At 52.5% G+C, this 20,750-nt stretch overlaps 5 protein-coding genes across 5 annotated transcripts; 3 read left to right on the top strand and 2 right to left on the bottom strand.

Annotated features, from left to right (window-relative positions):
* Positions 1 to 1,764: 1,764 nt before the first annotated feature.
* C8A04DRAFT_28340 (uncharacterized protein) lies at positions 1,765 to 3,690 on the bottom strand (the record flags this gene model as incomplete). The annotated part of the gene is made up of 1 exon (XM_062780609.1): positions 1,765 to 3,690. One exon carries the CDS (start codon positions 3,688 to 3,690, stop codon positions 1,765 to 1,767), a length of 1,926 nt encoding a protein of 641 aa, XP_062637365.1.
* Positions 3,691 to 3,744: 54 nt separating this feature from the next.
* On the bottom strand, positions 3,745 to 5,448 carry C8A04DRAFT_28339 (uncharacterized protein; the record flags this gene model as incomplete). Its single annotated transcript, XM_062780608.1, has 1 exon — positions 3,745 to 5,448. The coding sequence occupies one exon, from the start codon at positions 5,446 to 5,448 to the stop codon at positions 3,745 to 3,747; it is 1,704 nt and encodes a 567-aa protein (XP_062637364.1).
* Positions 5,449 to 9,479: 4,031 nt separating this feature from the next.
* C8A04DRAFT_11868 (glycoside hydrolase) lies at positions 9,480 to 13,155 on the top strand (the record flags this gene model as incomplete). Its single annotated transcript, XM_062777124.1, has 5 exons — positions 9,480 to 9,516; positions 9,578 to 10,162; positions 10,685 to 10,698; positions 12,254 to 12,356; positions 12,425 to 13,155. The coding sequence occupies 5 exons, from the start codon at positions 9,480 to 9,482 to the stop codon at positions 13,153 to 13,155; spliced, it is 1,470 nt and encodes a 489-aa protein (XP_062637363.1).
* Positions 13,156 to 14,388: 1,233 nt separating this feature from the next.
* C8A04DRAFT_37015 (uncharacterized protein) lies at positions 14,389 to 16,455 on the top strand (the record flags this gene model as incomplete). The annotated part of the gene is made up of 5 exons (XM_062783739.1): positions 14,389 to 14,697; positions 14,767 to 14,959; positions 15,027 to 15,323; positions 15,370 to 15,613; positions 15,681 to 16,455. The coding sequence occupies 5 exons, from the start codon at positions 14,389 to 14,391 to the stop codon at positions 16,453 to 16,455; spliced, it is 1,818 nt and encodes a 605-aa protein (XP_062637362.1).
* Positions 16,456 to 16,893: 438 nt separating this feature from the next.
* On the top strand, positions 16,894 to 17,862 carry C8A04DRAFT_37014 (60S ribosomal protein L23; the record flags this gene model as incomplete). Its single annotated transcript, XM_062783738.1, has 4 exons — positions 16,894 to 16,907; positions 17,159 to 17,206; positions 17,325 to 17,571; positions 17,752 to 17,862. The coding sequence occupies 4 exons, from the start codon at positions 16,894 to 16,896 to the stop codon at positions 17,860 to 17,862; spliced, it is 420 nt and encodes a 139-aa protein (XP_062637361.1).
* Between the last annotated feature and the right edge of the window lie 2,888 nt (positions 17,863 to 20,750).

The following is a 20,750-nucleotide window of genomic DNA, read 5'->3' as shown; positions in this document are numbered from 1 at the left end:
ATTGACTATTAACTGGGGAATCCCCAGTTTGGGAAGCTCACTCTTATCCTTAATGATAATTATTCCCACCCCCATGACCCCCCATTTCCGTGGCTCATCATGTCTTCAACGTTGACGTTAGCGGCGAAGGTATTTTTTTACTAACGGCCACAACCCTTGATGCGCTAGAAATAAAATCCAGCTCGAGGTTGATCCCGCCCGGCGCGGTACTACCGCTGTGCTCGTTAATATATCGCCCCCCTTATTCTGTCTTTCCATTTCCCTTTCACACCCCTTATCTAATAATTAATTACCACGTAATTATTGTTGAGTTTGCAATAATTATCCGGGTCTCCCAACGTGACATTCACACACCGAGATTCCTTGGGCTAACAAAAGCGTGGATCGATTAAGTCTAACTGCTATTATAAGAAAGTAACAGCAAGCCGGGAAAATAAACGGTTATTGAAACGGTGGCAAGACGAAGATCGCTTTTCGTCCTCATCCCAGAATATGCCCGTTAAGCCTCCGTAACTACCCTTAAGTTTCCCATTCCGACCATAGTTACGACGGCGCAGGATCGTTGTTGGTACAGAAATGGCAGTTTATGTGGATGTACACAGGAAATAGACAATTGTGGTAGTTAGGGCACTTGGGGCCCGGGTCCTCGCCAGCCGTGGAGCATGGAACTAGGTAACAATTCGAAGGCGAGATATGCTTGCAGAGGTAGTAGACGTTGACCTGTTCACACATTCTTGGGAAATTTGGTTTCCGCTACTGTTGTGATGATTTATAGCTCTTGGTCTAGTGAGACGTTCCTAGGCTTGGGGTTTGATAAACGTGTTGTTGTGCCACAATCTTCTGAGTAAATCAGTTCTGCGATGGTTATTAGCAAGGAGATGGGCTGGGGCGTGGGGAAGAGTAAGGTAACATGGCTCGCCAAGAGGGTGTCCAGCGTGGCTATATATACGATACTTTCTCCCCACATTGTGAGATCGTCACTTGATCTCAATCATCAAGGGCTCTTTATGGGATCATCCTTATGATCGCACTAGCTCATGTGCCTCTCTTTACACATGCCAACCACCTAGATGGGTAGCATTTGCACGTGTGTCAACATTTCCACGTGGTATTACTGTTCTTAGGATGTGAGGCCACGAGGATGCTGACGTCGTGCCGCTCCTTAGAGGGGTCTGGCAAGCACAAAGAAATAAGGTTATCGGGACAAATTTCGTATGATTTCGGCGGCTCTTTGAACCCTTACCTGGCTGTGACACGAGGGTGTGTTTCCTTTGTTCTCGTCCTTCGGGTGCTCGAGAGCAATACGCTACCGAGACTCCGAGGAGCATGGTAGGCGTATTCTTTAGTTACAAGGTATAGAGTTGAACGTATGACGCGGAATGGCCGCCTAACTCAATGTGGTCTAAATTTTGATGTATGTTGAGAAGAGCCTTTGTATGTACACACCACGTTGGCAGTTGTTTCACAGATGCCACGCTCTTGCACCAGCATACTTTAAGAACACACTCATCACTGATTACGGTTTGCGGTAATTCGCCTGGCAAAGATAGCACAACGTGGCCGAAGGAGAAAAGGCTAGGAATCGCAAAAAAAGGAAAAAAGTCTAATAATAGGTGTACCTGATCTACCTGATCCCCTAACCGGCCGTAGTCTTAAAAAAAAGTTCCTAATAATTATGCTCGTGCCACCATATCATAAAAAACCAACCCAAATTCCTTCCAGTGACAGCGTGTTTGTCACAAAAACCCCTCTTGATCCCTCCACTTAAGCCCGCTGGGTCCGGGCCCGGAGAGCGGCATTCTCACGCTCAAACGAGGCGAGCGCCTCGGCGTCAAAAAAGTCGTCCTCATCGTCATCGATGTCGGACCAGTTCACATTGGGGTTGTAAGTTGAGCCGCTAGTCTTGGGAGCAGCGGTAGTAATAGGAGCAGAAGAGGTGGTGGTCTGCTTAATCTCCGTCAGTTGTTGGGCTGTAGTAGCAGCGGCGGCATCAGCCGCGTCGCGGGCGTTCTGTTCGTTCATCTGCTTGAAGATCGCATTGCCTTCCTTGAGGAGGGCAGCAAGACCACTGCCGGCAGGTTGCGAGTCAGATTGGAAAGAATCGAATTCTGAAAGTTCGGAGGACTCGTCCTCCTCGGTATTGCTGTTATTGTCGGTGGACAGGCTGGACCGACGGTCAGAGTCTGAGTCTTGCTCGGAGTAGTCTTCGTTGATTTCAGCAATGGTGTCAAGTTGGGGCATGGCCATGCACCCGACCATGTGAGGACCTTTCTTGTTGAACCGCTTGGGGGGCAACAGGAGGGCCCGCTCTTCGAGGTTCATGAGATACTCCTTCAACGCGGCGATGCCCTTCCAGTCCTCAGAGTCCTTGATCTTCTCACGCCTCTCCAGTTCCTTGATCTTCTCTTGCTGCAGGCGAGCAGCCTCCTTTGCCTCCTTTTGTGCGGCCGCCTTGGCAGCATCCTTTTCATCAATCTTCTCCTCAAGCAGGGCGAGTTGCTTGCTAGGGAGCAGGTCCCAACCAAACTCTTCAAAGAAATCCGCACAGTTTTCGTTGCAAATGTGTCCAAATGGCTTTCCCTCGAACTGGAACTCGTCAGAGCCCGGCTCGTACCGTGAATGGCAATCATCCAGCCAGAAGTTCTCGCCTTCATCCGTAGTGAGAATCAGTTCAGGCACCTGCCAGCCGACGTGTTCTGGCATAACAGGAGGAGGGGGTACGCGATCAGGGTCGGAAAACCCTCCGAAGCGGCACTTCTGCAGCTGGTTGTGCTGGGATTCGGATTCAATCTCCCACTCACGGAAAAGACCCATCGTGCCGTCCACGCCATGAATGTAGGAGTGTGAGCCCCAACTGGTAATCTCGAGGCCGGTCCATGAAGACTGTGTCGCACGGACACGGTACCGCGAGGTAGGCGGCGCATAAGGGTCCTCGACCTCGTTGGTGTCCTTCTTAGTAATGGATGTGGAAACAGGCACAACGTCGGTGCCAGTATTGTTGACCTCGGGCTCCGCGTTGGAGTCCTCTTGGTCCTCGGAAGTAGAGGTGTGCTGGATGTAATGGTCGCGCGAAGGAAGACGCACAAGAGGATGGGTCTCTTCCTCTGGGTCAGACTCGACTTCTTCAGCAATTTGAGAGTCGTCAGAGAAGATGAAGTCGTCGTCGTAGCTCTCCGGCCGCTCGCAAGGCTCTGGGTTAGATGGGCGCTTAAAGGGTGACGGTGGGATATGGTCGTCAGTCTTTTCCGGGCTGCGCATGCGTTCTGGGGTATGAACGAAGCCAGAGCTGATCTCGCTCCTGGCGTCCTCACTGAACTCAAAGTCAGCATCCCAACTGTCGAATGTCCGTTGATTCTCGTCGTCGCCAGCGGCCGCCTGGGCATAGCTAACAGGGAGAATAATTTCGGACATGTCCTCGTTCCTGGCAGTGTCATCCTGTTCGGAATCATCTTGAACGGTGTTGCGAAGACCCATAATGTCCTGGGGCGAGATTTCGAAGAATTCTTCATTATTCTTGTCTTCGTAGCACTCAGTCTCGTCTTGGTCTTCCTCTACCTCAGGAAGCAGGAACTGAGGGTGCATCTCGGGTCCCTCTGGATGAGTGGCACGGAATTGCTCATAGTCGTAAAGAGCAAATGGGATGTAAATTTCGTCCTCGGATGAGTAATATTGGATGCGGCCATCGGGCATGACAGCATAAACAAGCTGATGAGAACCGGTAACGGGGAACGTGGCAATAGGCTTCTAGTCTGAGACCACATCTTGCACGCGGGACTCTGTTTCGATATCGAGCTCCTGGGTGGGCTCGTCCGCAGTTGAAAGGTCCTTGGCCTCAGTGGGCTGTCGGTGAATGGGTGCGACTTCATTGTCGGTAACGTCAGGGTGAGAATCTTTCTCATCCTCAGTAGGAGCTGTGATGCTGGCCGCTTCTTGGTTGTTGTTTGTGTTGGCCGAAACGGGATTGTCATTGTGGGTGGCAATCGTGGCCGATTCAACAGGCGGCGGAGTAATGGGCTTGTTTTCAGCCTTCTTGATCGGGGTGCCCGTGAACTCGGTGACGGGGGAGTGTGGGCGTGAAGTCGTGTCGACGGTTGCGTCGGAAGACCACTTAGAAGCAGAGCTGATACTCGAGCTCTGACGGGAATGACGGCGCGTCTCAGTCACTGTCTTGGTTACAGTTTGGGTCACCGTCTGAGTGACCGTCTGTGTCACGGTGGTAAGAAGATCGTCGGTGACTGGGTCAACGTTCGAATCAGTGACGGTATTGACGACTGGGATGGAAATCCTTTCAAAGGTCGAGGTCTCAACGATGGGCGAATAGGTGATTGGAAGAATGGGGCCGTTGATGGCCAGGTTCCGAGCAGCCTTCTCGAGGCGCAGGTTGATGTGGTTAAAGTTAGCCGTCCCGGTGTTGTCAAGACGGCCGTTGATAAGTTCCCGATCTGTCTGGCCCTTGTTTTCGACAACCTGGGGATGGATCCAGGTAAGATCAAGCTCCATGACCTGAGCGAGGTCGCTGTCGTTGGAGAAGATGCTGGAAGCAGAAGCATCATTGTCATCCTCAAAAATCAGAGGAAAGTCGATGGTGACTTGGTCGTTGCTCGAGTCTGCGGAAATTTCCTTGCAGTCGGAGTTAGTGTCATCTTGGTCCGATTCAGAGCCGATCTCAGCAACGAAGCTGTCATCGTCGGAGACCATGCTGCTCTCGGTGTCGGTAGATTCATTCGCCGTGGTATCAATCTGGACGGCGGAATTCTCCAGAGCCTCCTTGAGCTCATCGTGGATAATGGTAGCGGGAACATCCTGCTCTGCAAGCTCGGTAACAGGAGTCTCGGCCACAGTGGCGGTCTCTTCACCGCAAGATTCTTGAGAGTTGGCCTCGGAGTCGGAGGCGGGAGTGTCGATGATGGTGGCCTGGGTAGCCTCGATGGACTCCGCAGGCTTGGCAACGAAGATATCTTCGTTGCATTCGAGAACCACGGCAGTGTCGGCTACATACTGTGTCTCGGTCTCAGGCTCAATAATGGCAATTGAGACGGGAGCCTCGGCCACAATGGTGAAGGTCTCAGTGGCCGCAGCCTCCTGAGTGGTCTCGGTGACGCTGGCGATGGGGCCAGTCGCCTTGAGCATGCTTTCGATCGCGGGATAGGAGCCCGCGACGGGGGGGTTGTAAGAGGTGGCCTCAATTTCTGAGACCACCGCAAAGTCGGACACACCCACGAGGTAAGTGGTCGTGTCGACGGATTCTTTATCGCCAAGGGCGACGGTCAAGCTCAAGGACTCGAAAAATGTAGCAAAGCCCCTTGAGATGGGACGGAATGGCTTACGCGCGAGGGTCTTGACGCCCAAGCGCTCCTTGTTTGCGATGGCCAAGCGCAAAGACTTGGCCGAGGAGTTCTTGATGTTCTCCATTTCGGCTGGAGTCGTGCCAGTTTGATCTGGGTTCATGGTGTGATTAGTGTGCTGTTCCGGTGGAGTCTGCCCATGGTTCAAATAATTTGATGGAGTGAGGATTTTCGGATCTTGGGATTAATGGGAGACGCGTCGAAGAATTTTTTGGGGGAGCGCGTCGGGCGGCAATTGAGGCAATTCGGGAAGGGAAGTGGGTATGGTGGTGGGGTGAAGTGGGTTCGGTTGGGTTCGCGATGATCTCTCTCAGCCCACATGGAGTTGAGGTGCGACCTCGATGGCTAAAAAATCGCCGGAAAATACTGGAAAGGAAAAGAATACTTACTGTTGCGACCGCTTGAAGCGACGCGGAAGATCTTGTTAAAGATCGAATACCACGGCATCCTGATAGTGCCCATGGTAGGAAAACGATGGTTGGTCTAATCGGCGATCGGTTAGTTCAAGGTCGGTTATCAATCGAATTGATGAAGGCGAATGATGGATGATGGATGGATGATGGATGGATGTTGGATGGATGATGGATGGATGTTGGATGATGGATGGACGATGGATGGATGATGGTATGGGAAGGGAAAAAAAGTCGAGAGAATGTTTTCGATGGAATAAATAATTAATGTTGATGGATGGGAGTGGCTTACTATGAGACTCTGTAATGACAGAGCAAGAGTGTGATGGAATGTGGTTGAGAGTAAAGCTTGGGGAGATCTCGAAAGTCGAAGGCAGAAGAGAGCTCGATGTGAAGTGTGTTGAAGAAGTGGAAGAAGATTTTGGAATTGGGAAAGAAAGCTTGGGGAGGGCTCTTATTTATAGGCATTTGGGGACGGGCTGGTGGCCAGGTGTTTTTTGATTCTATCCCATGAACAGCTCGGCTGTTTTTTGAAGAGCGCGTAGTTTCCCTTGCTGTTCCCAACTACTGTGCTCCCAGTACAGCACAGGTTTGTTCATCTATAGCGGGGACATACTTCAAATTGGGAGCCTGGGTCTTGGTCAGACGAAAGAGCATCACTATTCAGTAGCCACATATGACACCCAATTTCTTCCTCCCTCGTGGCCAGATCAGGGGCATCGGCCCCAGACCTGTATAGACACTCTGTGCTACCACACGATGGGTAGCCCAGCCAAACTACGCTTATTCCATTCTCAAGTCGTCCGCAATCCATACTATCTGTTCACGACCGCCCCCTTGGCAACGTGACCAACATCAAATCTAGGTAGTTCTCGACGTGACATTTTTTTTTCATTTATGATTTATCTACATTACCAATTCTCCCAGGTGTTACCAGATACTTATCCTATGAACACGCTGATGAAAGCAGACGCTCCTGCCTACTGATGGCAACAAGTCCGGTCTCAATCCAAATCTAGGAGATCATCCAGGACTTCTCTCACATTACATGGCGACTGATCAGACGAGTTTACAATATCGGCCATAGGGATTACAAGACCCCATTAGGTGGGAATTCGTAAGATCGCGTTGTATGTTCGGAAGGTTGTTGCTTTCAAGAAACAATCACCGTAGTCCATGTCAACTGAATCAATTTAATTATCACTTAGAGTTTTGGGCCTTGCGAGCCTGCTGCCTGCCCCCTCCGGAATTCTACTTAATTACATCAACGGCAAAACCGCGCGTTTGATAATCTGCCTACAGGTGTTTGCGATGCTCTAGAAATCATGGATCTAGACGTACAATGTGGGCGGATCAAAACTCAGGATGTTGAGTGTGGGGTTGATTAATGGCAGTCGTTGCTAGCGCTCGGGTTACCCCTGAACTGAGGGTGCCGTTTGTTTACTTGATTACGTCAGCGATGGCCAGTCAACCCCCACCATAAAACTTTCCTTCGAGCTTTACGATGTCACCGCCGTTAACTTGGAATAAACAAGGAGACAGTACAACAAGATAATTGGTTGCGCTGAGTCGGTAAAAAAACGTTCCCCTAGTTCTTTCGGCGGCCTTGGACACATAACGCCGTTATCATTTACAACGTAATCTTCAGAATCGTCATTACGTTACAGCACGTCGCGGAATCGACAGAATTGGTCGGTCTACTTACAGGACTGACAAAGAATCCACAATGTTACTAGGAATTCCCAAGGCTTCTCGAGTGTCCTAGACACCTTACCTATCTCCCTATGTATATGTAATTACCGATCTTGAAAATATGATGCTTGTGCGATGCACAGCGTTTTTATTGAATGTGTCAGTACCCTACATACTGGATATTCCGTGATACATGGAAAGTGAAGATGGAAATCATAATTAGGACGCAATTTGGCGCAACGGAGTACCGCAGGCGATGTGCCACAGCAACCTGGAAGCTCGACTGCTTGGGACCAACGTGTGGAGCCAAGCTGCATTCGATGTGCGAGACAGCCCGGCCCCGAATCGTCGATATTCACGTGCTCTGACCCAAGCCCAAAACTTTGGAGGTCGTTGTCATTCCTGTTGGCTGGAACTTTGCAATCGCATGAAGCTGGCCGGCCCAAAGTGGAAGAAGTCCGACTCAATCGCGTTTGGAGATGGTGGACAATTGCAGGCCCCACACGGTCTCAGGGCGCTGACCGTCGTCGCAGGCCGTGCTGGCGGCGCCAAAAAGCTTGGCTCGCGGGAGGGTTGCGACAATGGGCGGCCGAGCGATGAGACGGGCTGACGTGCCACTGTGGTTGAGACTCTCTATATCCGTATCTTTTCCGCCGTTTTCCCATTTGAAAACTGTCTCTAAGCTGCGCTGCTGCTGCGACCTTGGTGGTTGGGGTCGAAATGTTGCTGGAAAATTCAATGTGCGAGCTCCCCACACTGAAATTAAACGTGAACTTCTTGTTAAGAGGGGTAGTCGAGCGGATGAATTTTACATACATTATTTTGCCTCGCACTAACAGAGAATACAAGACAACATCCGCCTCATTGGGAAACTGTCAGGCGCAACTCGAGCATCGCGCTTTCTCTATGTAGTTGCGGTTGACAGAAGAAGGGACGTTTGTCTGCCAAGCTTGTGTTGTTGAGCACAGGGCTGCATTTGCCTGAAGGCCCCACTTTTGACCTGCCCGATGCAAGGATGGTTGCCGGCTTGGCTTGGCCTCGACCGAAAATTCCGGGGTTCCACGTTTCAAGCTCCTCTCCGTCATCGCAAAGTTCGTCTCATGGTCCGAGGAGCCCAGCGGCAAGCACTCCTGTACATACCTTCTGTACCTATCCTTCTTGCCCATCTGGATATCAAACTACTCACCTCGCATCGCAACCCCCGTGGCCCAGTTGATGCTGCGCGTGAGCGCCCACCACTCGAGTCGATCACGTGGGATTCTGTTCGTAAAAGCCGTCATATCGTGGCATCCAATGCCAAGACCCACGGCCGCCGACAGCGCGTCCCAGTACCTTGGGTTCACACGATCGCTGTTTTCCTCCATGCGAAACGCATCTCAGGGGCTATGTTGCGCGTGAGTGCCGAACATTATGCCGAGTGAGCCATGTGTATTTTTGCAACCGCCGCCCTGGATCCCCACGCTCATGATACCGCCTGTACCGGGGACAGTCTTGTTCAGTTTGGACGTTCAGACGACCCGTTTGTTAGTGCCCCGCCGCCATACACCGCGTTGGGCACTAACAGCGGGCCCTGAGACGTCAAACGCATCGAACTGCCCACGCCACGATCGTGGTCCCGCCACCGTGTTTGAGTTTCGCGGGAGAATAACACATGCATACACACAGACACACACATGGCTCGCCGGTGAGCTGACAGGGGCACACCGTCCATCTCCCTGTTAGGCGTGCGAACCCAAAGTCCCAAACCCCTGGGTCGAGCTTCAACCGTCCGATGAAACGTGCTCTAGCAAAGCAAATGGATCTCGCCCCTTTTTGAGGTCCTCTTGGCAGGTATAAATGTCGAGAGGGCGCTTCCAAGTAGTACAGTAGCTATCGTCTGGTTTTCACAGTAACATTCATTCATTCATTCATTCCTTCTACGGGCCTTGTCCTTTCTGCTTTTACCATTCTTTTAGTTCGACTAGTTCCAAGCATCAGTTTTGTTCCTTATTAGATTCACCATACACCAGTCCAACACAACACACTGATCAAGATGGTTCAGTTGTCTACCTTCGTCGGGGCCCTTGCCCGTGAGTCCATTTAACCCACCTGTCTCCTCCAATGCCACCATTACTTACTAACACTTTCTAGTGGCCTTCTCCGTTGCCCAGGCAGCCCCTGACCTCTCGTCCCGTGCCAGCCTTCCCGACCCGGCCGGCGAGAAGAACGTCGGCAACGGATCAGGTGCTCAGTTCATCGGCGGCCAGTGTCTAGGGAAAGCCGACTGCGCCTCCGGCTGCTGTGCGACGCTCCCTCAGGGAGGACAGACTATCGGCGTCTGCTCTGGCGTCGGTGCTCAAACCCAAGCTGGAAAGCAAGGCTGTGGTTTTGAGAGCGGTGGAGGTGGTGGTGGTGGTGGCAGCGGCAGCGGTTCGGGTGGCTCAGGTGGTGGTACCACAACCGGCAACAACCAAAACAAAGGCGGCCAAAAGAACGCCCAGGCTGGCGGCAACGGTGGTGGCAACGGCGGTGGCACCGTCAAGGCCAGCCCGCTGAAGCAAGATCCCGCCGGTGCGGGCAATGTCGGGAACGGCCAGGGCAAGCAGTTTATCACGGGCGGCTGCACTAGCGATGCCGACTGCGCGTCTAAGTGCTGTGCGCTGGTCAACACGGGCCAGGACAAGTTCGGGATCTGCTCTGGCCCTGCGGTGAGCACCGCGCAGGGCAAGCAGGGCTGTGGATTCCCGGCTGGCGGAGGGTCCCCTGCTGCTTGAATGGGCGGTTGAGAGATTAGGGGGGAGGGGGCTTTACGGTTTATGGGGGTGTGTACACTATTAAGCCTCTGGGGTGATGGGATGATTCAACGGACAATGGGGTTGAGCCTACGGTTTATGGGACGGGTGGTAGACGGCAAGCGCTGCAGTGCGAGCTGTACATACAGGGGGTGTCGAATCTAAATTCTGATTTCTTTGTTTATAATGTACGCTGTTTATGTGACGCTAACCATCGCGAGTTGCCACGCGACGGCTCAGTTGAGTTTGTATGTACACGCTCATTGCCTCCTTTTTTACCCCATCAGAACGTTTTATAAACGATCTTAAAACAACACAAATGCGCCCAAAATTCCCATTGCTAACGACAGTCTCACCACCTGGAACTGCTTCCCCAGGGCAGCCGAGGTCTCATCCTCGTCGTCGTCCAAATCAAAAAGCGCTCCCGCGTATCCCTTCGTAACGGCCGGATTTCCTCCACGGGCAGCGACGTCAGAGACGGTGGCCACTGGCATGCCGTCTGGCGGGCGGACGATCGGCGCGTGTGAGAGAGCCTTGCCGGCCTTCTTGATACTTGTTATGGCGCTAGGGGTGGTGCTTCCGGCGGCGGGGAGCGCGATAGCTGGAACGCGCAAGACCCCTTCCGGTTCTTCTCGTTTTTCGAATTGGGCGGCAGTAAGGGCTGTGGGGTGGTCAGTAGGTTGTTACTTTTTTTCAAACGAAAAACTAAGAAGGAAAGGAAAATAAGGGAGAGTGCAAGACACGGCTGACTCACCAGCTGTACAGCGTGAAATAGCCCACTCCCGCGCTGATGCAATGTCGGCCAGGTCCGAGCAGTCGGATCGGACGCCGCTCTTGGCCATTTTCTTGAAAGTGCGGCTGCTGCACAAGCAAGCAACGTCGGGCATCCCAGTCTCGGTGTCTTCGCAGCCAAACGAGGGCGCACGGAAGACCATTGATCTCATACTTGGTATCTAAGCGATTGTTAACTTCGTTAATTCCGCACGAGGTGTCGCGGGAATTGTGGTCAAATATCACAGCGGTGGGAAGGGGGTGAAACAAAAGCTTACAGCACACGTAGGGAGCCCCTCGACGATGTTGCCAACGGCCAATACGGTTTCCCCAGGTATGGGAGCGGCGATGACAAGAGCATCAGGAGAACTCGCGGCCAGGGCAAGGATAGAGAGTAAAGTGCCTGTGATATGCATTTTGTCGATGTTTAATGTGTTGAAAAATGCGAGGGTTTAATATGTAAAGTTTGAAGAGTATCGTAGGCAGCTGAGGAGATGGAATTGATATACGTTATATGTAACTTGTGGGAGGATATGGAAGAGACAACACGGAGGTAAAAACGGGGGGAAACGGGGTTTATATACTCGACCATTTAACCTCAAAGCGGCTGCGATGCTTCTAGAATACAATTCACACGGGCTGCAAGCGGTAAGGTTCTGCTGCGGTATGCTGTAGCGCACTGATATGCAGGTACAGACTTAGATTATAACTTCCGCCTCGTTCCACGCAGCTCCGAGGAACAACACTAGTGAATGACGTTTCCCTGCATACTTATCATAATATCCCGACATATCATGCATCAAAGTCCAGTCCGTGTCTGAGGAAAAGGGGGTGAACCGGGAGCAGATCCTGCTTACTATGAATATAATCATCAGTCTTTTAAATCGTCTTTGGCGTCTGCGTTTACTAGAGAATGACCCGAATTATGGGGCCAAGTTAAGCCCAAATGTGAATCTGCATTATGCAACAGCCTCCCCTTGAGATGCCCGCCTGATTGTGTCATTAGCTTCCTAGACGGTATAAAAAGACTCCAACGGGCCCCGAAAGGTTGGAGCACACTCTGCGCAGCTCCTTCCTTCTCCTACCTTTCGTGAAATCAAACCGCTTCCATTCTTCCTTCCTTTCTGGCGCTATCTCAGTCCACTTCTCATCCATCTTCGGCCACACATGACCCAGGATGTCTTTTCTGTCCCAAATTTGCCGTCTAGTAATCTTCGCCATGCTCTTCGTTCTATTGCTTGCCGGCCTCGGCAACGCCCTCAAGGCGCCACAAAACCTCCTCGATCTCTACGACACCACCCGAGCAAAAGGCCGATGTTCACACGAGTTGGCCACAGGCTTCTACAGCACAGACGGCGGTTCTAACAGTACATTCTCTCTTCAACCACAACACCGCATTAATATGTCCGAGACATCAGTTGACAACCGGCACTAGACTTCGCTTACTGCGGTGATCGCCTCTCCACTTCAGGTATAATCTACCTCCAAGGCCGCCACGGCACCCTCGCCAACCTCGACGTCGACTGCGATGGTACTGGGAATGGCAGCAACGGCACGGCGAGCCCGAGCAACGACGGCCGATGCCGCGTCGACCTTAGTCCCGACACCCAAAATACCACCACGTTCCGCGATACCCTTGCTGGCTACGGTCACGGCCTGACCGACCTCAACCCATACGTGCACCCGTACGTGGTGTTTGGCAATGCGCGCGGCACCCACAACCGACATGGGTGGAAGGCATTTGACCCGACGGCACATGGCATGCGACCGCTGAGCGTGATGGCAGTGGTGTGTCCCAACCGTGAGATGGTGTACGGGATCTGGGGGGACACTAATGGTGACGATGGGGATAAGCCGATGGTGGGCGAGGCGTCCCTCGCGCTGGTGACGGCCTGTGGGGGCAAGAACGTTACGGGAGGCAATGGCATTGACGAGGACACGACGCTTTTTGTTGGGTTCGTTGGTGAGGATGCCGTGCCAGGTGCTAACGGGGCAAATTGGACGGCCCAGGATTTCGACACGTTTGAGAACAGCATCCAGCCGCTAGGGAATCAGTTGGTGGAGAGAGTACGGCCGGATGAAGAGGACGCGTCGTCGTCGGTCCGATCAGGTTGGTCGCAGGTGATGTTCTCAATCGCCGTGGTGTTATTTTCTCGTATTCTCTAATCATAATCCGGCATATGAAACCCAGTTTGCGTTAGTCGGGCACTATCGATGTCTACTCTCCCATCAGTTCGAATTTAGGGGCTATAGCAAGAGGGAAAGTTAAACTCTGTTACAAGGCAAATGCTGAATTTAGCCCATGTATCATCCATGCGCATCGATTTTGTCGAGTGGAATGATCGGGTGGCGCCTCAAAATTTCGTTCCACCGATGGACCAGCCAAATTCGTGATAATTCGGTCCATGGATGATGAGCAATCATGGTGTTTTTCGCTTCACTGAGCATGCTGCTGACAGCTGTTGTCCGCTGGCACCAGTTGCGTGGGAGATTTGTGTGGGTCACAGGCCCACAGCGGGCGCCGACCACTGCCCCACTTCATGCTCGATTGCTGGAAAATTTTGAGCGCTGTCCTTTGGGTTTTCCTCAGCCACCAACGAGGACCATGGCTGGCTCATCCGATCTTCTCGTCGTCGCACCGGCGCCAATATTCGTCGCTTGAGACTAGGTAGAATATTCTGCAATCGCTTTCGAACTTCGGATCTTGAAGTTTGAAGATGCATCTACTGCGACGACAGAAGCAGGTAGGTCTTTGGGTCTAGGACACAGGCTTTACAATCTACGAACGCAGCAAACCTAAACCAGCCACTCTGAGCCGGCAACGGACCACTTAGTGAGCCTCTCTTCGGAGGGCCTTCTCTTCTCGACACGTCTTGTGTTGGGTCTCGGAAGGGGCTGGCAGCGGGCGAGGGTTCAAGGATGGAGCATGACTTCTTCGGGGTCTTGTTCTTTTCTTCCCCTCGATAATCTTTGCTGCAAGACCAAACACTTTTGGGCCATCATAGTCCGCGTCTCTGCCTGCGTTTTATTTCGCGGATTTCACAGGGGCGAGGCTCCAAGCTTCCCGACATGACCATATGCAACTTCTGGTAGATTTATCATGCAGTTATTTGATCTTCGCAGGCTCTCCCACGGTGGGTTGTGGACTTGTCGTTAGGATCTGTCTTGCACGTGGGGTTGCCTGTTTTGGTGGTGTCACCTACGTCATCCCAACTTCTACGGCTCTGACCGTCTCATGTAGCTTATCTCCCCTCTCGCCGAGCACAACACCATCACTGGACTCGCGATAGCTCCTGGAATAGTATATCCTTGTGATACCCCTGCTATCCTCGTAATCTAACCCGTAATTATCTCCGGACAATTCCACAACCTCTTCTCCTCTTCATTACCTCCTGAACCATGGCTTCGCAACAACAAGACAACCCCGCCGATAAGTTCGACCACCTCCCCCTCAGCACACACAAACCGCTGGAATGCGCCCTCCGCGGGACCGTGCTGTTAAACCATCCCTTCTTCAACAAGGGTTCTGCGTTCACCCGGGAAGAACGACGTGACTTCAAACTGTCAGGCCTACTGCCCCAAAGTATCCAGACACTGGAGCAGCAGGTCCAGCGCGCCTATCAGCAGTATTCCGCGCGGGCGGACGATCTGGCGAAGAATACGTTTTTAACGTCGATGAAAGAGCAGAATGAGGTGTTGTATTTTAGGGTGCGTCCTATGTCATGTTCGCATCCCTCACGAGTGGGAGTTGATGTTTATAAGTTTGAGGGAATCTAGCTACTTTTAGACCACCTTGAGGAGATGTTTAGCGTTGTCTACACCCCCACCGAAGGTGATGCGATCCAGAACTTCTCGCGCCTGTTCAGACGCCCACAGGGCATCTTTCTGAACATACATGACATCGACCGCATCCACCATGATTTGTCACTCTGGGGAACGGAAGAAGATATCGACTACATCGTCGTGACTGGTAAAGGACTTCGCCATCCCCCCCTTCTCTGCTGCCGTTTACCACATGTGAACTCACAATGAGGCAGATGGCGAAGAAATTCTCGGCATTGGGGACCAAGGATGTGGCGGTGTCCTCATCTCCATTGCCAAACTTGCCCTCATGACCCTGTGCGCCGGTATTCACCCCAACCGTGTGCTACCTGTGGTGTTGGACTGCGGTACTGATAACGAGTCACTCCTGCACGACCCCCTTTACCTCGGGTTGAAGGAGAAACGTGTGAGGGGCAAAAAGTACGACGAGATGGTTGACACATTCGTCAAGTCTGCGCGGGAACTCTACCCGAAAGCATACCTGCATTTTGAGGACTTTGGCTTCACAAACGGTGAGTGGCCCTGCTTACATCATGGAGCAATCTAACCCGGAGGTAGCACGGCGACTACTCAATAAGTGGCGGCCGGAAATACCGTGCTTCAACGATGACGTGCAAGGGACCGGATGTGTGACCCTTGCTGCCATATTTGCGGGGTTGCACGTCTCAAAGAAAAAGTTCAAAGATCTCCGTCTAGTGGTTTTCGGTGCGGGAACTGCCGGTGTAGGCATTGCGGATCAAGTGCGTGATGCCATCGCTACAGACTGCGGCATTAGCAAAGAGGACGCTTCAAAGCAAATATGGTCAGTTCATATGTGCCGTTCTTCCATTTGACCACGCTGACAAACTGTGCCTCCTTAATCTGACTAGGCTCATCGACAAACCTGGTCTTCTAACCAACAAGGTTGAGAACCTCTCGGATGCCCAAAAGACTTTTGCAAGGTCGGAAGACTGGAGCGGCAAGAAAACAGATCTCATGGGCGTCGTCAAGGAAGTCAAGCCAAACGTCCTGATCGGAACGTCCACTGTACCCTCCGCTTTCACCGAGGAAATTGTCCGGGAGATGGCATCGCATGTGGATCGTCCCATCATCCTACCGCTCTCCAACCCTACAAAGCTTCACGAAGCTGTCCCTGCAGATCTCTTTGCATGGACCAACGGCAAAGCACTCGTCGCCACGGGTAGCCCGTTCAAACCAGTCAAAGGCCCCTGGGGCTCGGATGAAAAGGAGGTGGAGATGAAGGTGGCCGAATGCAACAACAGCGTCGTGTTCCCCGGGATCGGGTTGGGCGGCGTATTGTGCCGGGCCCGGCTCGTGACAGACAAGATGCTTGTCGCAGCCGTCAACGGCGTGGTCGAGCACAGCCCGGCGCTGAGGGACGACACGGCGCCGTTGCTACCGGGGGTCGATGTGGTACGTGAGGTGAGCGTCAGCGTGGCGCGAAAGGTGATTCAAGCTGCGGTAGAGGAAGGCGTCGCAACACAAGATGGCATTCCTGGGGATGAGCAGGAGTTGGACGAGTGGATCGCGGCGCAGATGTGGGAGCCCGTGTACCGCCCGTTGAAGTACGTCGAAGCACACACTGCGAGTCGCCAGGCCAAAGGTGAGCTGCGTGTCGTGGGTAGTCTACCGGAGCGAGATTGAGGTTAGGGGGATGAGTGTGATATATTGATACGATTTAAGCCTTCTACGAATAATTGGTATGGCCTCCACGAATGCCACACGCAAAATGGGAAAGGCAATTGACGTGAAACTCAGTTCATAATTTCTTGTCGCTGGGGGAGCGCGGATTCAGTGGGCCAATTCGAAGATTGGAATGCCCCACCCCGCCTTGAGCCCACCAGCTCGGACCAAGGCAAGCAAGGCCCTCCAGGGTTAGGGTCCCTTCGAACCCAGGAACCTAGCCAATTAAAGTCTCACGGCAGCCCCGTGCTCAACACGTGACTCCTCGCACAGTCGGTAGGGTTTCCGGTCCACACCAAAAATTATCGCGAATCGCCGTCAATTTCAAGGTGCCTTTGCGTTTCCCGAAATTTCGACTCCCCCAACGTCAAGTCGCATTTCCGCAACCACACACTCACAATGGCCAAGATCTCGTGAGTACATGCCGCTCCTACCGTTTTTACGCGATTCTCGATCAGCAGCCGCCGCAATGTCGAACCGTTCGCTGTCTACTGCTGGGGGACAAATTGCTTGACAAGAGGGGGGAGTGGGATTGTGGGCAACGGATCACCGGTGGCTGGACTCGATAACGGCGGTTACTTTGACGCGGAAGCTATCGAGAAATTGCGAAAATGGAAAAGCAGAACGAATAACCCCATTCAGACTTTGCTAACCCCTTTGAAAGGCGTGGTGCCCCTGGTGGCAAGGTCAAGATGACCCTGGGTCTCCCAGTGTACGTTCGAATCCCATGGAAACCCCTCCGACCACCGAATCCGCGAACGATTACCATCGATCGAGACCCCGAACCTCTGCAGTGATTGGATCGGAACGGGAGGCTAACGGGAAATTAGCGGTGCCATCATGAACTGCGCGGACAACTCCGGCGCGCGGAATCTCTACATCATCTCCGTCAAGGGTATCGGTGCCCGCCTCAACAGGCTGCCCGCTGGCGGTGTCGGCGACATGGTGATGGCCACAGTCAAGAAGGGCAAGCCTGAACTCCGGAAGAAGGTCCACCCCGCCGTCATCGTCCGCCAGGCCAAGCCCTGGAAGCGCTTCGACGGTGTCTTCCTCTACTTCGAGGACAACGCTGGTGTGGTACGTGGTTTTGCTTGGGAATCTGAGTCAACTGGGTTTACTCCGAGGGGGCAAGGCGAAGGCGGGTGGGTTGTGTTGGCTTGGGTGAACTCCAGAAGGAAACCCCTGGAGCCTTCTGCCGAAACAGCCCCCCTCCGGTGTGTACAATGGTGGGAGAGCGCTGACACGAAGAATTTGCAGATTGTCAACCCCAAGGGCGAGATGAAGGGCTCTGCCATCACCGGCCCCGTCGGCAAGGAGGCTGCCGAGCTCTGGCCCCGTATTGCCAGCAACTCCGGTGTTGTGATGTAAAGAAGGGTCATTTGTTGGGCGTGACGGGTCATTGGCATGCGGGATATCGGGGGACAAACGATTCTGTCGACCGGGAATAATCTTCCGCCTCAGATGAGGAAGACAGGAGCGAGGGCCACAAAAAAGAGGCTTGGGCAGGATTGGCAGGCTTTGCATTTCTGGCTGCGGCGTGCTAGGGAGTCATACCACTGCATGATATACAGGTCAAATCAGAATCAGTTCTTCGATCCCGCTTCCTTGTTGGGATTCCCTCGTGCTACGGGGCTCCTACCGTCTAACCTCACTCTGATGTAAGGCCCATATGCTCAGATCCATCAACCAGAGCTTGGAGATGAGCTCTGTCCGCGGTTTGTCGTGCAGTCTAGGCCCAGCTATCAAATTAGGCAGCTTGTATTAGCGGCAACTGACCCCAACCCGGGCCTCTCGAGGTTAATTCGGCGATCTACCACCCACCGTATCTAAAGACCCCAGCTCGCGCAATAGTAATTGACACCGCTTCGTGGGTTTGCCAAACTAGAGTTCGAGTTACATGTCGACAGCTGAATAGTCTCGACGAAGCGTGATCTGAAGCCTTTCTATCCCTCATCAACAGATCTTTGTGTAGCCACATCCGTCGTTCATTGTCCAACGTTCATTGCTGTGCTGTTAGCTCACGTTTATAACCCTAACTCAAGAAATACATCATGTGCCACGACGTGTGAAACCATGCCCCATTAGTCAGATGACTCGCCCAACTGTCTCTTTAGCATTGAATAAGTGTAAGTCTCATGTACTTCTGCCTCCACATCCGCGTATTTATTTCATTCATGGTGTTGGACAGGGTCAACACGAATGGAAGCTGAGTAAATACATTCTTCCCGGTATTATGGACGCAAATTACCGCGAAATGAAATGGCATGTTGCCCCAGGGAATAATTATATTGAGAAACCGGTCAATCACAGGGACGATATCGTCGGATAAACTATAGTAATCACGATACTTGTAGGCTTTCTTTTATAAAGACCTTTTATTCTAGCGGTATCTTTTCACGCATTCTTGCATCTTTCCTGTTATTATCTCATGCTACTTACTCGCTTTGCGCACGGCAACGTTACATGGTATGAGCATGATGGGAATTCATGAGTTTGTGAGATTGAAATGACTTGATAATACGTGATAATATATCTTCTATAGATGGCTGACAATTTGACTGAATAATTGCGGATGACGAACTGAGAGAGTGTATAACCAACGTTCACCAACCTTCAATCCTGATCCTCTTTTCTGAATAAATACTTTGCGGTACCGAGAGCATCCGAGTACCATTTCATAAACGTCCTAAGATCCCTTCCGTTTTCTGGGTTCAGTTATCAACGGTGGAAGCCTGTCATCAGTGATCATGAACCGTCCTCACTTGGTCCTGGCCACCTTTTGTTTCTCCCCACGCGAGGATCCAGCGCTCCTCTTGCGCATCCTGGGCTCCTTTAGCGAACGGGGCTTGTGGTCAATCTGGGTACGTCGTCGGCGGGCCTCGAAGCTAATGTGACAGAGACATCGATCAGAATGAGATCAAGTAAGAGAAGAGAGAGAGAAAAGGAGGGTTCAGATGGCAGGGTGAGGCCCATAGGACAAGAAGAAGGAAGGTCAAGGTGTTACTTACCGCTCTCGAGCCACCTCAGACATGATGTCGTTATCGTTCTCGAAATCGCCTTCATCCTCGGCATTCGGGGGCGGGGAGAGTGAGATGGATGAGCCAGTACCTTGCTCCGTGGAGTGTATCGGCATACTTGTCGGTGCGATTTGCTCGCCCACTTCCCCCTCTGCAGCGAGACTGAGGGCGACACCTAGGGCGAGGCGCTCATGACGTGAAGGGTCGGCGATGTATCGGCGCAAGGCGACATCCTCCCACACGGGCTCCGGCTCGTACCCATTCTCGTACTCGAACTCAGCATCCTCAATAATGGATGTGGCAGTGGGGGAATTGGCACCGTGGACGGGGAGGTAGTCGATGGAACCGTTGGGGCTGACCTCACTGGGCACTTGGGATGACGGACTCGGGGATTGGTAGTTTTGAGGTCGAACGAAGTTGACACTGTCGAGCGAGTGAGGAGTTAGACTGTCAGAACGATGAAGAATGGTAGGCGTGTATGATATCAAGGGAGGAGGGTAAATCGGAGACTCAGACTTGCCTTGTCATTTCATGTTCACAAGGTCTGGTCGAGGCTGCCGACAACAGGCTGATCGAGCTCTCCCTCCGAGATCTTGAAGGTGCAAGATGGAAAGTATCTTGCCCCTCTCCTATGCCGGCGAGCTCGTGGGGATATGGGACAACCATGGTGAGGATAGAGTGGCCCGAAAACGGGTAATTAACTGGAAAGAAGAGCTAATGAGGGAAGGCGCTCAGTAGCCTGAGCTGATGTGAACTGTGAAGACATCAAGGGCAACAAGTCGGAGGGGGGAGCGAGAAAAGATAAATGATTTAAAGGAAAATGTATACAGGAACTGGAGGATGTTGGAATCCCCTTGAGGATCCCACGGTCAACTTCTTCATTGTCACGTCCTGCCCAACACTAGATTGACGTTGTCAATTGGAACGTTCTTCGCCAACCTCGAGGTCTCTGGGATCAGCGGCACGGCCGTGCTTGGGTGCTCACTGGACATCCTGGTCAACATCCCCTGTTGATCTGTGGGCGCGGACAGGGGTCTTGGATCAAAAAAAAAAAAACACCGTGTGGTTCTTGAATATTTTCGGGTTTTTACCGCAAATGTGGGGGTGTCACTGGATGGTCATGGTGGTGGCTTTGAGATTTTTTCCGGCCCGGCACACTTGTGCAGGAATGCAAGGCAAGCTCCAAGGCACGGCAAGGCGTTCTTCGAGTTGTCTGCACTGGAAGGTGAAAGGTGGACT

The sequence above is a fragment of the Dichotomopilus funicola genome (assembly GCF_033296635.1).
Source record: "Dichotomopilus funicola strain CBS 141.50 unplaced genomic scaffold C8A04scaffold_28, whole genome shotgun sequence".
In the NCBI taxonomy this organism is placed as follows: domain Eukaryota; kingdom Fungi; phylum Ascomycota; class Sordariomycetes; order Sordariales; family Chaetomiaceae; genus Dichotomopilus; species Dichotomopilus funicola.
The sequence above is the reverse complement of the archived record's forward strand: the minus strand, read 5'-3'. Positions and strand labels throughout refer to the sequence as shown.